Source organism: Magnolia sinica, chromosome 19 (genome assembly GCF_029962835.1).
Source record: "Magnolia sinica isolate HGM2019 chromosome 19, MsV1, whole genome shotgun sequence".
NCBI lineage: Eukaryota > Viridiplantae > Streptophyta > Magnoliopsida > Magnoliales > Magnoliaceae > Magnolia > Magnolia sinica.
Genome location: NC_080591.1, coordinates 37,414,977 through 37,430,382, shown reverse-complemented (window position 1 = coordinate 37,430,382; position 15,406 = coordinate 37,414,977). Strand labels below are relative to the sequence as shown.

The 15,406-nt window shown below is 39.7% G+C and overlaps 1 protein-coding gene across 1 annotated transcript; it reads left to right on the top strand.

Annotated features, from left to right (window-relative positions):
- The first annotated feature begins 573 nt into the window (after window positions 1-573).
- Window positions 574-13,890, top strand: LOC131234516 (ATP-dependent RNA helicase DBP3). Its single transcript, XM_058231457.1, has 7 exons — window positions 574-759; window positions 3,538-4,191; window positions 5,083-5,171; window positions 6,364-6,463; window positions 10,031-10,285; window positions 11,743-11,930; window positions 13,416-13,890. The coding sequence occupies exons 1-7, from the start codon at window positions 601-603 to the stop codon at window positions 13,681-13,683; spliced, it is 1,713 nt and encodes a 570-aa protein (XP_058087440.1). The 5' UTR covers window positions 574-600; the 3' UTR covers window positions 13,684-13,890.
- The last annotated feature ends 1,516 nt before the right edge of the window (window positions 13,891-15,406 follow it).

Sequence of the window (15,406 nt, the reverse complement as noted above, 5' to 3'; positions counted from 1 at the left end):
AGGGTTTTAAAAAAAGAAATAACATCAACGCACGAACACATGAAATAATAATGCTCTGTAAAGCAATGCTATTTAAGTACTCCACGATATAGTAGGCATGCATCTATTCCCAAAACTCATTGGGCTATATCAAACCAAACAGTGGAAAAAGAAATGTCCACCATCCAAACCTTCTTGGAGCTTACCATGTATTTATATTCGATCCAAACGGTTGGTATGGTTATTACCACTCAGACTGTAGCCACAATTGTCATCCTGATACAAAAGTTCTGTCATCCCATGCGTTCAATCCCCACTGTTTCATGTGTCATGGCCCACATGAGTATTGGGTCTGCTTGATTTTTAGATTCTTGCAAAACAGATGGACGGAGTGGATTTGTCACGTACATATCTGTGAGCCCCACACAGCCCCGGGCACAGGAATATCTCAGTACCCGTGTTCACAGGTGATTGCTTCCCTTCTGATAATATATAACAGGCTTGGGCTTTAGAAGAAAGTAAACACAGTGGGCTTGGATAGGCCCAGTCAAGGCCATTCCGATTAAAAATCCCCTACTAAAACCCCGAGGCTGCCACTTTTCCATCTCTCTCTCTCTCTCAATGGCGAAAGGAGACGATGCGGTTAGGAGGCGGAAGAACAAGGTGGAAAGAAAGAGGCTGAGAAAGGATTCATCCTCATCCTCGGCCGTCTCCTCCCGTGTCGCTGCCATCATCGCTTCCAAACGCCGCCGCAAGTCCGGAAAACGCCGTATCTGCGAGGTTTCTTCCCTTACTATCCCTCAACCATCTCCTCTTCAATCCATCTTTCCCTTTTTCTCGCGATAACTTCACTCCGATTTCTCACGGGATATTGAATTCCGCTGCTATGTGTTGCATTCGTACGCGTATATGCTTCCATCAGTCGATCTGGACCGTCAGTTTGGTCCAGCCCCCTTGTCATGGGGAACTGATCACCTACAGCTTGTTGTATGCTGACTTAGCATGCATCCTCTTCTTTCTCGCTGACGTGTCACTTTTGTAGGACATCTGATCCATGTGATTGGTGGGGTGCACAGTGGAATTCACCTGGCCTAGTTCTAGTTGATCCAGTCATCAGGCAGGTCAAGCTGTCGGAATGAATTGATGGCCGATAGTCTGACTGGGCGTGCTGGTGCATCCAGCTAACGAGTGGATCGGCCTGGATTTTGACACAGGGGATCTTCATGGCGGGGGCCATCGTTTATGTGGCTCGGATGTCCTACACAAGTGACAGTTTGGTGGGAAAGAGGAGCTGCATGCAATGTTAGTTTGCAGCTGGCTCTATCTCCTCCTCATGATGGGCACTGTCATGGAAGAATTGAACTGATTTGGATGACTGTTCATCCAAACACTGACGTCATTTCTTTTCGTATCCTTCAATCTGGCATGCTACCGATGGGATGGTTGGGATCAAGGTTGGGTTCACTGAATGGATGGTTCAGATTGATTGTTGGATCTTTTTGTTGTAAATGGTCTAGATCGCCCATTGCGCGATGTTTTGAACTGTGGCCTGTGTAGTGTGGACTGGACCAAATGAATGTTCCAGATCGATTAACTGGAGTATCCACATTCGGAAAATCAAGCGACAGCACTGGATATATTTTCTTTTGTTTAGTTCCACATCTGCTATTCAAGAATGAGAATTAGGAAAAACTGAAAAGTTCACCTGTTTTTAAAGATTTTGATTGGTTCAAAAGGTTCATACAATCAGTTTGATTGTTTTGTACTGTGGCCAGCGAAGAGTGGGTTGGAGAGCAAATGGATGGTTCTGATTGATTGATTGGAGTATGCACATGTGTAAATGCAAAGTCATTGTGTTGGGTCAGTTTGTCATTTGGTAAAAAGAAATTCGGAAAAGGTTCTCTGCCTAATACTGATAGTGCAAAAGAGGTATTATATAATGAATGAGAGACATACGGTGCAGTCGACGTCAGCTTGTACCAGTGGGGCCCATTTTTCATAAAGCAAAACTGTTTAATATTATGGGTCCTACCTTTAGAGGTCCATGTACCAATGATCTCCCGAGGAGAAGAATTGTTGGCCTTTCAATAGCTGTCCAACAAAGAAACAGTTGAAAAAGAAAATATGGTAATGGTTCCCCATTCAACCAACAAAAAGTCAACTATTCTAGAGCTAGGATCTTCCAATGTGGGGCATTTTTTGGTCTCATGGGTCATCCACGGTGAGTCCCATCATATCAATGTGTTGGATTACTGAACCATGGGCCCCAATTGGAAAATTGTGACCCCAAACGTACTGTACAATATTGGCTTAGGAAAAAAACGAAGAAGTCATTTTCAGAGTTTTGGTTACTGAACATTTGAAAGAGATGTAATCCAGTTTTGGGAGAGTACATTTTGCTTCATCCTTGATGGTGATGTTTTAACACAAAATGCAGCTTTGTTTTTTTGTGGGGCTTTCACTCTCCTAAAAGAGTTTGATGATGTAAACTTATTAATTGTTAAAATCTCTTAATTTATGATTCAAACATTGTGACTTGATTTTAGTTCTCATATAAAACAATTCATAAACTTGAATCCTATTTAATGAAAGAGAAATTATGTCATCTTTGTACGTGTTCGAAGTTTGAACAATTCATGAACTTATTTAATGAAAAATTGCTAATTTTCTGGGCCCCACTATGGATGGACACTGCTAAAAAGATCTCCCAGATCCCATCATCCAATCTTTGGCCTTTGTTCATTGAATGGGGATTGTTGTTTGCAGGCCGCCATTTGAAATGCTAAGGCTGTCCTTTCAGGGGAGATCTTTTAGGCATGGTCTTTCGATGATGACTCCCATCAGATCAATGGTCTAGATCATTGAACAATGAACTCCACTAGTTCAAACTGACGGCTTGAGGATGTTCATCAACCTCAGGTTGAGGATCCAGTACTTCATCATAACAAATATTTGTGCAAAGATTGTACAAGTACTCAAAATTTAATTGCGATGTGGTTTCATGATTGATAACTATTTAAAGTTAGGTTTATTTTATGAGATAATGATTTATGATTTTCATCCAATATGATACATACATAATGTATTTTTGAACCGTAATGTAATGATGCAGAAATGTGTACGAATTGCCGATAGGGCACTGAATCTGGTGAATTTCATGATTATACGGGCATTTGGTAAAATGATGTACCTAGTTCTATGCTTCTAGTGGAGTATGAACACCAAGACTCCCTTTGTTGTAGGGACTGATTGATACATCTGCTTGACCTAGTTCCATGAAATGTTCTAACTTGACTAAAATTTGATGTGGATCTCTAGAATATTATTTCTGTCAGTATCCTTCTTCTTCTTCTTCTTCTTTTATTTTTTTTTTTTTTTTTGACCTATTCTTCAATTTCTAATGTTTTATCAAAATACAAAAAGAAAAAAAAAAGAATGTTTCATTGCGGCTGTTTGGATTTTTCGAAAGGTATATGTTGGCAATTGGGCAGTGAACTGTGTTGAATTTTTATGCTGAATAACTTTATGAAAATGTATGAATTTGTTATGACTTTGCAGGGCATGTGTTTCAGCCTCCCAACTCCTGAGGACCCCTTCAATGAAAGAAATGAGAAGAGGGATTTCAACAAGAAAAAACCCAAGAAACTTGCTCGTGAGCAATTTGACGTGGCATTAAGAGGTAATGGGCCTCAAAAGGCTATCCTCGGTGAAGATCTTGAAGAAGCAGACCAGCAGGACCTCAAAAAATTGGAGGTTGAAAATTGGGAGGACAAGCAAAGCAAGCTCCTTTCATGCTTTTCTAAAAAGTATCAAACAACAACGGCAAAGGCTGGAGAACCAAAGGTTCCACAGCTTGGGGAATTTGGAGTTGCCCATGCTCAGCGACGGCTCCGTGGAAGCATCACCGATTGTCATTCGAAGTTTCTTATTTTGTGCTTGAACGCAATAGAAAAGGCATGGATGCATGATGGTACCTTTGATGGGGATGTGGACAGGCCGTTAATGGATAATGCATGGGGAGCTGAGTTCTGGGAACATTGTTCAGTGGGGTCAGATATCCTGGAGACAACCAGAGCTTGTTCTAGTAGAGAGCAGACTGCATGGCTGGTTTCTGCTGCTTCTGATATTATCACAAGAAAAGAGAAAGAAGGCCTATTGGTTGATAGCCCCTTTCTTTTATTGCTTGTACCATCTCAAGAAAAAGCTATTAAGGTTTGCACTGAGCTTTTGTTTGGCTTTCCTAGTTTAAGTTTCTATTTCTTGTTGAGTTCTAAGCATTTTTACTCATAATTTGACATTTTTGGGTCAATTTTTGTCATAGAAACCTCATCTAAATAATTCATCTATCACTAATGTTATTTATTCTGCAAAAATTGTCAGTAGAGAAGTGGCAAGTGTGTGATATCTTGGTCATTCATCAGGTGGATCCTACCATGTGTGTTCTGTGGCCCAAAAATAGGCTGGTCTGGTCACTGGGTGGTTGGTTACACATGTATGATAAGTTGTATAAAAAAAGGACCAACAGTCCACATCTGATTTACATTTGTGGCTTAGCTGCTTTTGGGACAATGATGCATCATGCATGTACAAGGGGATCCACCTGGATCTTGCACAGATGTGCCACCAATGTGGGAGAATAGAAAATCCTACTCTCATAAATAACCATGGTGGTTCTCAATATCTAATGCACCCCATCCTCTCCAACCTGAAGTCTGGCTGAAGATTGTTAAGGATGGCATCTCTTCTGCCAATTGGATTAAACAGTTTGAACCAACTGATTTGATATGATATAGTGGAAACCAGTCATTCTCATTTTCTGCTTTAAAAAAGCTAAGACCCCTCTTCAAAGAACTTGATGCCACCACAGTCTTAGTCTGTTTGGATCAGAATTTTTGCTGAATGTTGAACTTTGAAGTTACTCTTTTTTTCCCTCTATTGATTCAACTTTTTCCTTCATTTTATTTTTTATTTTTTATTTTTTTTTGAAAATTTATAGTCTCCTGGTGCTGATGTTGGCTAGTTCTGATTTGTTTTGTGTTATGTTATAATGGTCCAAATGTTAGCTTGGTTTACCTTATGCTTCACTTCTACATTCTTCCTCAGGTACGATCTGTGTGCAAACCATTAAAGGCTCTTGGAATCCATACAGTGAGCTTACATCCTGGTGCCTCTGTAGATCACCAGGTTCTTGGGTGAGTGCAACACACCCCCCGCTCCCCCTTACATTAAAATCCATGCATATTTACATGGGAATGGAAAAAGGGTGCAAATTATATCAAATGGGGAAAAAAGTGAAAGAGCTGATTGCCCTGTCAATATAGAGATAAGAAATCAGAATACAATTAATGGAGCGGTAAAACAAAATCTAGATTAGGCATATTTCAACCGCCATGCTGAAATGATTACCAATCAGGCGCTCTTGCTCAGGATTTGAACTGTTATGGCAGGCCCTATTCAAAGTTAGATTTTGCTCAGCCCAGTTCTGGGCCATTGCATCCCCAGCTTTGGGTTGAGATTGGAAACCGGTTTGTTTTTGCATCTGATTCTATTTAAGAATCAATCTAAGATGGATTTGAAGTTCAGTTTGATAGAGTCATGGTTGTTATTGACTATTGCATATCCACAAACCAATGGTGAACTGTAAATTTCAGTTCTTTTGTCATTATAATTAATAGCAACGGTGGCATACAAATCCAATCAATGGACTTGACGAATCCCAAAAAACAGAATCCATGGATTCATCAATATGTATCAATCAGTTCAGAAAGTTAATTCTTAGATCGTCATTATCATAGCATTGTCCCAGCTATTTCAGGTCAGCTTTACGGATTCTGTTTTGCCATTCAGTGATGGGAGTTTTCATCAGTATATATCAATCAGTTTTAAGGAGGAGAATAAGCAGAAGCAGCAGGAGGAGGAGAAGAGGAAATGTGTAATCATGTCATATCCATGCTGATCTGTCTTATATCCATGCTATATCTGCACATCATAGTCTACAGAGGAGGATGAAAGAGAAGGAGAAATTCATGCACATTTCGTAGGCATGCCGCATCGGTCGTATATCCGTGCCATATCTGCACATCATAGTCACTACTCAGACATGGATCTATGCACTTTAATCTTTCTATATTGCCATCATCATCATCAGAGTTGCAGCCTGGTTACAATCTCTTTTGAGCTGGCTTTATGCAACCTGTTTCACCAATCATATTTTAATAATCGTGACTTGGATTTATCTATATACCTACTTAATTTTCGTATGTAATTATTACATTAAAAAATATATATGCAATTACGGATGCTGTGCCTTTCTGGTACATATTTCGCATATCTTGCTCAACAACATCCATCTTGTCTTTCTAAGGAGTATTTTGTTTTCTGCAGTTTAAAGAGTTGTGAACCTGAGTTCCTTGTGTCCACTCCTGAAAGGCTTCTTGAGCTTGTTTCCTTGAGGGCCATTGACATATCTCGCATCTCATTATTGGTAAGATTCTACCCCTGCCTGTTATGGTATTAACATTATGGTGCTCTTCAAATTACATATTTCTGGTCCTCAATCTGTTATATAGTCCAGTTATTGCTTTATGGTTCACAGTCTTCATGAGCAACTGACATATTTCTTTCGCATATCTGAGTCTGAACTGATCTCCATGTGTGTGTGTGTGTGTGTGTTTTATTTATTTATTTATTTTTAATTTTTTTAAGAGATAACTGCAAATTTATTGAAAAAAAGAGGAAAGCAAACAAGAAGGGGGAAAAAAAAAAAGAAACAGCTAAGAAGCAAACTGCTGAGATAGCAGAGAGCTCCTAACCACTGAGAAAAGACAGATCGACCCTCTTTAAAACCTTAACATTTATAGGCCATTCGATCACCAACTTTTTAGCCTTAGACCCTGCGACCCTAACTGAGGACAACCGATCGTTGAAGCACCTTTCGTTCCTTTCTTCCCAGACAACCCACCAGATGGTGAGGATAGCCATACGCCAGATGATCGAACTGATTCTACCAAGTTTAAACCCATTCCAATCAAACAACATCTTCGCTGCGGATTCCGGAGCGCACGAACTGACCGAAAATTGCTAACAGAAATCGGCAAGAATAGAGTAGATGAAGGGGCAGTGAACTAGTAAATGATTCACTAATTCTGCCTGGCGCATACAACAGAAACAAATGTTAACTAGCTTATATGCCTCTCTTAGACAAATTATCTATAGTAAGGATTCTATTTCGGCTTGCCAACCACCCAAAGCAAATGTACTTTGGAGGGGCCTGATACTTCCAAATGAATGAGGGAACTGCGGCGCTGGATAGATAGCTGCGTAGAGAGATTTGACAGAGAAGGAAGCAGTTTTCTCCAATGGCCACACAATGCCATCAAGCTGAGAACTAATAATTTTTAATTCTGAGATACAGTTTTGGAGCTCCATATATTAGTCAGTTTCACTTTGGTTTAGATATCTAGTACATCTGATGTCCCAAACAGAGTGATCGGGCGTGGAAAAGCAACGCTTGTTGATGAATATATTTCTGTCAGGAGCAAGCCTGTAAATTTGAGGGAATAGAGACTTGAGGGGTTTTTCCCCATGCCAAATATCTTCCCAGAACCTAATAGAAGCACCATTTCCCAACACATAACTGCTATTGGAAGAAACATGGTCTTTTGCTTTAAGAATACCCCTCCAGATGTGGGAGGCCTTATAATAGGAAGATTGTTTAGGCCACCAACCTCCCTAGGACACCCCATATTTACCCTTAACTATGGAACTCCACAAGGCATCATTTTCCGAGGAAAATCTCCAGGTCCATTTCCCCAATAACGCTAAATTCATGAGCTTCAGATTCTTGACGTTTGCGCCTCCCTTGCTGAACACTTTACACACTTCTTTCTATTCGAGCAAATGGAACTTCCTCTGATTATCCTTACCAAACCACAGAAAGTCCCTTCTAATTTTGTCGATGCACTTAATAACCGACCCTGGGCAAATGAACAACAACATAAAGTATAGAGGGAGACTAGATAGAGCAGCTTTAATCAGAGTCAACCTCCCACCAAGGGACAAATAACGACATTTCCAGGAAGCCAGGTACTTGTGAAATTTGCTAATGACCCTATCCCACATGTGTTTCAGAGGGGGCCCGATGCAAAGGGGCAGCCCAACAAAATATGTTGGAAAAGACTTGACGCGGCACCCAAGTGTATCAGCAAATCTCTGTAAGGTCTACTGGGGGACATTTACTCCGAGCAGTTTGGATTTGTTGAAGTTGATCCTAAGACCCGAAACTGCTTCAAAGCAGCGGATAACAATGAGAAGATATTCGATTTTTTCATCCGAGGCCTCTGAGAAAATAAGCGTATCGTCAGCAAATTGGATATGTGTGAGAGGAACCGCCAAACTTGGCACTGATATACCTCGAAGAATACCATGCTCTTGCCCTCTCTTCAACATTTGGGATAGCGCCTCGGCCATGATAAGGAAGAGATAGGGGGAAAGTGAATCCCCTTGCCGCAGACCTCTCAAGCTTTTGAAAAAGCCCGAGGGAGAACCATTGAGAATAATGGAGAAGTGAGTTGAACCAATACACGCAACGATCCACCTTCTCCATTTGAGACCGAAACCCATCCGAGCTAGCATATACAGGAGAAAATCCCATTCCACATGGTCAATAGCCTTGGTAACATCCAATTTGCAGAAAACACAGACTTAGACTTGTGGCAGGAATGAAGAACTTCATTAGCTATAAGGGCTCCGTCCGTGATTTGTCTACCTTTAATGAAAGCATTCTGATTAGTGGAGATGAGCAACCCAATGACTTTAGAAAGCCGGGAGGATAAAACTTTCGCAAGAATTTTGTAGGGGCTCCCGATTAGACTAATGAGCCTGAATTCAGCAAAAGAAGCAGCACCCGGTACCTTAGGAATGAGCGAAATAAACGTTACACCAAGCCCCTTCGATAATCTGCCTCTATCATGGAATTCCCGGAGAAACGACAGAACATCGATCCAAACAGTTTACCAGAAAGTCTGGTAGAAACTGATTGGAAAACCATATGGTCCGAGAGACAGAACATCAATCCGAACAGTGTGTGTGTGTGTGTGTGTGTGTGTGTGTGTTTCTTTTTCTACTTTCTTCTTTAATTGACAAGGATTTCGTTTGTTCTCTATTCATCACTTCACCACTTTCTTCCAAAAATCTTTTTTTTTTTTTTTCCCAAGAGAAGCATTGGGAAGTATTGGGATGCTCGAAGTTTTCTTATTTTTTTGTATCTTGGAACTTCTTCCTGCCCATTGTTCCCTAATTGAGGTGAACGGGAGGAATGTAGCAGGGCTGGTTGTTTCCAGGCCACGGTGTGGAGTGTAGGTCCCATATGGCCGGGGGTCTTCTTCATATCATGTCTTATTGAGCCTTTTGGCTGGTTCTGGGCTCTGGTTCTTCTCTCCTTAGGAGCCCTCTTTTTCTTTTTTTCTCTTGTTTCTTTTACCTTGTGAAGTGGGAATCTTCTAATATCTTCAGCTAGCCTTTCAATCAAATCTTTGTGGGAACTTGAAAGGATAAACATTTTACCAGCCATTTGAATGCTATAAAGATTTTCAATAGAAAAATGCCAATTTAAAAGCGCTTCTTTGGCTTTTTTAGAGTGAAGTCATGGATGCATGATGGCATATATAGGTGCTTCAATTATCAAAATCCTCACTGACAATGTACACCTAACACAGTGACATATTATGTCTCAATTCATGGATTAGCAAGATATGTGCTAATATTGTTTTTCCATGACATGTAGTTTTCTCCACTTCTTTGATGATTTGATCAATTTCTCCAGCTTCTTTCTTGAAGTTTGGAATCCCACTCATCACTGATGATTCTTAGATGTTGATTTCAGATTATTTTTTTCCTCATCATTATCCAACTCTCCATCATTCAATCGGATCTTAATGCAGTGGTTTCTTCTGACATTTCACTTTTGAGACTCCATAAATGTTGCTATTCTTGTATATAGTCACCTTTATCATGTTCTCCTAAATTCTATGTTCTAATTTGTCATTTTTAGGTCCTTGATGGGTTGGAAAGTCTTATCAATGGTGGTTTTATGGAAATGATAAAATCCATCAGGCAATATGTTTCTGGAGATCCTCAGACAGTTATTTTCAGTGATGTCTATGGAAGCTTGTCTACTTCAGTGGCACGAAATCTATTGCGAGGACCAATATGTAGGTTGTCACTTAGTGATTCTGTATCTAGCCAGAGTGTTGGCATTTCTCAATCCATTTACATGTGCACCTCAGAAGAAGAAAAGATGTCGAAGGTTTGTATTATTAGTAAGCTTGAATGTTTCTGTAGAATGCTTGATTTTTTTTTTTAATAGATGTCGCAGGTTGGTATTATTAGTAAAGCTTGAATGTTTCTGTAGAATGCTTGACTTTTTCTTTTTTTGTTGTTGAAAGGTAACAGTTCCACAGATTGAACCTTGGATCACTCACACACACTACATTGTCTCTATCAGCTCATCTAACGAGCAGGAGACCTGTAGAATGCTTGACTTACAAAATTGCCAACGTTACCATTTTAACATTGACGTATTTGTACTTTTTATGTGTTCCCTTTTGTTTGGATGGCTATGTAACTGACCTGTATCATACGCTTAGGGCCTGCTCTCACATGTGTGGTGGTGACAAATGAATTGGATAGGATAAGTCCCATCCATTTAAAATTTCAAGAAGGGGTTGAAACAAAACCAACTGGAAAAAGGCTCGCACCCAAGGTGTTTCCTTCTCTACCCTGAACATTTTTTTATCAGCCAAACACCTGTCTTATTGGATTCAGATCCTTTCAGATTATTTAAAAAAACAAAAACAAAAAACAAAAGAGTCAGCATTCACTCCCAATCCCAAGCAAGCCACTGGGCTATTATTTTATCATTTGAAGGAATATAAATATTAAATTCTAGATAGCGAAGTTGCCAAAATTGCTTAGAAAAATAACTTCATTTACAAGATTGAGTCTTTACGTTAAGCACTCAGTTGAACGTTTGGATAACCAGGATCCAGATTGATTTCATAAATGAAAAATGAAGCTTACCTAGGTAATAACAAAGTCTTAGTTTTTTGTAAGTATATATATTTTTTTTCTTATTTTTTTTTAATTGCAAAAGCAATGAATAAATCCTTGCATTAGGTCTATGTTTATTTGGATCTATGATCCATGGGTTTGTACTAGTTGGGTAACTGTCGGTGATTCAAACTGTTAGGCCCTACTGGGGATTGGACTTTTGCTGAAGCTCTCCCAGATTGGAAGATCCTACACATCCATCTTTTCTCCTTTTCTCAGTTGAATGTGGACTTTTGGTATCATATTCTTAACGGTCTATTTACCAGCATTGGTCTAAGTGTAGTATTATCATGTCCGGACTCGGGAGGATTTTTCGGGCATGTTCTATCTATTATTGGCCCAACAGATCATTGGTCTGGAAATCGGGATCACCTAAACATGGACCCCATTTGTATGAACTCAAGGCTTGATGATCCTATGCATATTGATGGACTGAGGATCATACGATTCCTCATTAACTCATTATGATATCATTTTCTTCTTTCTGATTGTGAAAATTCTGAGCCTCTATAGTTCCAGGACCATAAAAATTCAAATGACATGGACTACCTTGTTCTTTTCTACCTCTGCCAAGAAGTGTTCGTTCTTACAAACGCTGCCCAATAATGTCATTTGTCGTTTTCAACTAATTGAGTGTCATTTTGGAATCTGCAGGCCATTGAAGTCCTTAACGAAGTATGTGATGATCGAGTGCAGTCTTCGCTTCTTAGAGTTCTATTTATAACAGGAACAGCTGACAAGGCTCAGACATTTGCTACTTCCTTCAAAGCTGAAGGTTTTAACATATTGTATGACCCCTCCTGTGATGGGCCACAAGAGGAACATTTTGCTAATCATGACAGGTACCTACCTATATGAACTTTTTGGGCTTGTACCTACCATATAGTTGTCCATCCATCAAGTCCATTTTCGATTCTTCCTATAACAAAGTTGCAATTTTTCCAATCATCAGTTAAAATTGTCACCAGGAGTCCCAAAGTCCACTTTTGACTCCAAAACCATTTGAAGTGGCTTAGTAGTTGGCAAGAACTATAAACTCACCCTTAGTGGCATTCTATTGGCTGCTGAGAAAAGCCTGAAGAAGAGTGTACTAAGCAAAACATGTTGGTTCCTAGCACTTTTTTTTTTTTTTCAGGTGGGTCCCACTCCTTCCACCTATGCCAAGGAGAGAGGACAGTATTTTTCCTGGACTACCAAACCAATCCTTTTTAACCATCTTTCATGTTTATAGGTGGTGCTGATCAGAGTCCTCAATCTGACCGGCAGTTACAGTTTGGTGTTCCTGTGCATGAAGGCTGATACATTCATAAGATGATCTTTTCCTCTTCTTTTGGTGCAATGAAACCTCTCTCATATAATGTAAAATGACATGTCATGATAGGTGGCTTAGGACCACTAAAATGACCAAAACAGATCACTTCATGCCAGTGGGGTCCAACTTTATAATGCTCTATACGAGTCTTTTTTCCTTCACGATATGGGACACGCATTGAAAGTTGCCTTTATATCACTCTTTCTTTATTTTTGTTTCATTTCGTTAAGAAAATTGTAAAAGGAGTATAGCTTTCAGTCTTTTTTCCAGCATTTTTCTTCCACTGCCTGTTTGGAATGTGAGATTAGGTGGTATGGAATTGCATTTAGTCCCATGCAAATTTTATCCGGCGTTTGGAAATGACAGGAAGGATTGAATTAATCCAAGTATCATATTATACAGTCCCACCCATAGATACTGCGGGATTTTTGTTGGATTTCGAAATCCACTACATCTGTTGGCCTCACATTGATGCGTGTGTTTTATCCACATTGTCCGTCCATATGTGCCCTTTACACATGACATTCGAGTTGCATATGTGTACAGTTGACCTGCATCAGTTGTGAAATCTGGTTTGTTGATTACAATTCCTTGGTCCACCAAATTCAAGTTTCACGTAATACATTATTTTTCCCAAAAGAAGTATCTGATCAAAATTGGGGATTGGATGGTCAAAATACAATGGTATTTCCAGACAAGCAATAATTGTGCAATAATGGTGTTAATTCCATCTAATGCAATTCCATACCATTTAATACCGTGTTCCAAACAGGCTCTAATGTCTTTGTTGGAAACCAATCTAATGAAATCTATCCAAATGAGCAAAATGGTCCAACTTTCCCGCCTACTTTATTTAACTTAGGTTCACCAACTAAGGAAATCAAAGGGAAAAATAACGGTGTGATTTTTCAAACATTTCTTGCTTGTTGCAGCAGTCTCTATAACTAGCCTTTTCTTTTCCAAGGAAAAGGAAACCAGTTGCTTTATCTGACATATCTGTCTTCCAAATTTGCAGTAAGAAGAGATTGTCGGTGTCGGTGATGGATAAAGAGCAAATCGGGGGGTGCACAGATGTTGGGGACTTTGAGATTGTAGTGTTTGTCGATTTCCCCTCGTCGATCGATGACTACGTCGAAGTCCTCACAGCAATGGCCCGCTGTTCAGTTGATGGGGCATTGCATAGCTTCTTTTGTCCGGCAGACATGCAATCAGCTGGTCCGCTGGTCCAGGTACTTGAACAATGTGCTCAACCCGTGCCTGATATTCTAAGAAATTACATTTGACTCTTCATTCACCTCGGAAGGCTAGAGTTAATAGTAATCTAAAACGATCTTGACTCTGTTCAATCGTTTTTACCCAAGTTGTAACGCTGTATTTTTAAGCAATTTTGCAATTTTGCCCAAGTCCCGATGATACATTTTTTTAGCGGTTTTGCTCTTCTTCATTCCTTTCTCTTTATGTAATACAAAAAGAAAGTGTTTTTGCTTTTCTTTATGTTTTTTTGCAGTTCTCTACAGCCTTTAAAAGCGATGTTGTAGTTAGAGAGAGGGGCCTAGGCTGTCATGGTTCAAACAGAGTTGTTGGTGTTTGGATCTTGTGATGTGCCTCAATGGAATGTATCCATCCAGGTATGCTGGATCTTTACACAGATGGACGTGTTGCAAAAAAATCTTCAAATTCATCCCGGCTAGGATCATCTAATGAACAGGTTTGATGGAATATGAACACCATGGTAGGACCCATGAACAAACCTATGATTAGCGTCCCGGCTTCACTTGCCCTGTTGTGTGGCCCGCATGATGCAATGTGCTGGTTATTTCACCGAATAGCAAGGGTCAAACCTGATGGAAGGAGTGTATGTCACACTTAAAATATGGTGGGCCTATCAATCTCAGGGGCTACACCCATTGTATATAGTAAGTTGGGTAGATGAATTTGGTGCATCGTTTCTCTGGCGAAGTACCAATAGGTAATGCATAGCCACTTGTAAATTACCTGTGGATGAACTTTCCAAATTGTCTATAGTTTAGATGTCATGACCAACATTATTGCGATTATTTCATTTCTAACTATCAGATTGATGGACATTTATTGGACTGTTAAAAATGAAAATATCCAATGGTCAAATGTGTCAAGAATCTAAGGTTAGTAGTGTAGTCCCAATTTGAATTTGGAATGTGACTTATCAACATTGTGTGCTACAACTGAGTCGATTTAGTTAGAGTTATCATATGACGTGTATAATTTCTGAGTGCCTGTGTATGATGTTATACGCAGCCAGAGCATCAAGTAACTTCTCAGTCAATTCCCCCTTCCAGTACATGCTGACATCTCTCCATACTTCCATTTTTGTGTGTGTATACATATATTATAACAGAAACTAACTATTTACTTGATTCAAATTCAAATTTCATTAGATAACTAATTATAACTATCCTTTAGCCTACAATATCTCATTCCTTAATGTACAGGTTCTTTAACCATGACTGTCTCTCACAATGAAAAGACTGAAGGTAGAGAGTGTGTGCGTGTCGGATCAAGAGGATCAAGAGGGGTTATTCCCAGTAGCTGACACATGGTGTGTGGGACAGTGGCACCACTATATTTTGATGCCCTAGCCCAACAATCAGGCTTATACACATCATCAACTAATATCCCAACTAAATGGGGTTGGCTCCACGAATCCTTCTACATCTTTCCACTCTATTAAGGGCCTTAACTTCAGTTATATCATAGGTTTGTAGGTCTTTTCTTACTGCCTCCACCCTATATCCTTTTGGGTCTTCCCCTTCCATTTTAGAGACTTCAACTTGAACCCACTTGTAGCCAACATAGATCTTAGTGTCCGTTGCACAGGATCGAGCCATCTATTTCCTCTCATGTTATTACGTTTTGGCACTACTCCTAAGTTCTCTCAAATGCATTCATTTCTAATTTTATTCTTGTCTTGCCACTCATCCATCTCAACATTCACATTCAGCTACCGTCATCCTATGACCGTGTTGT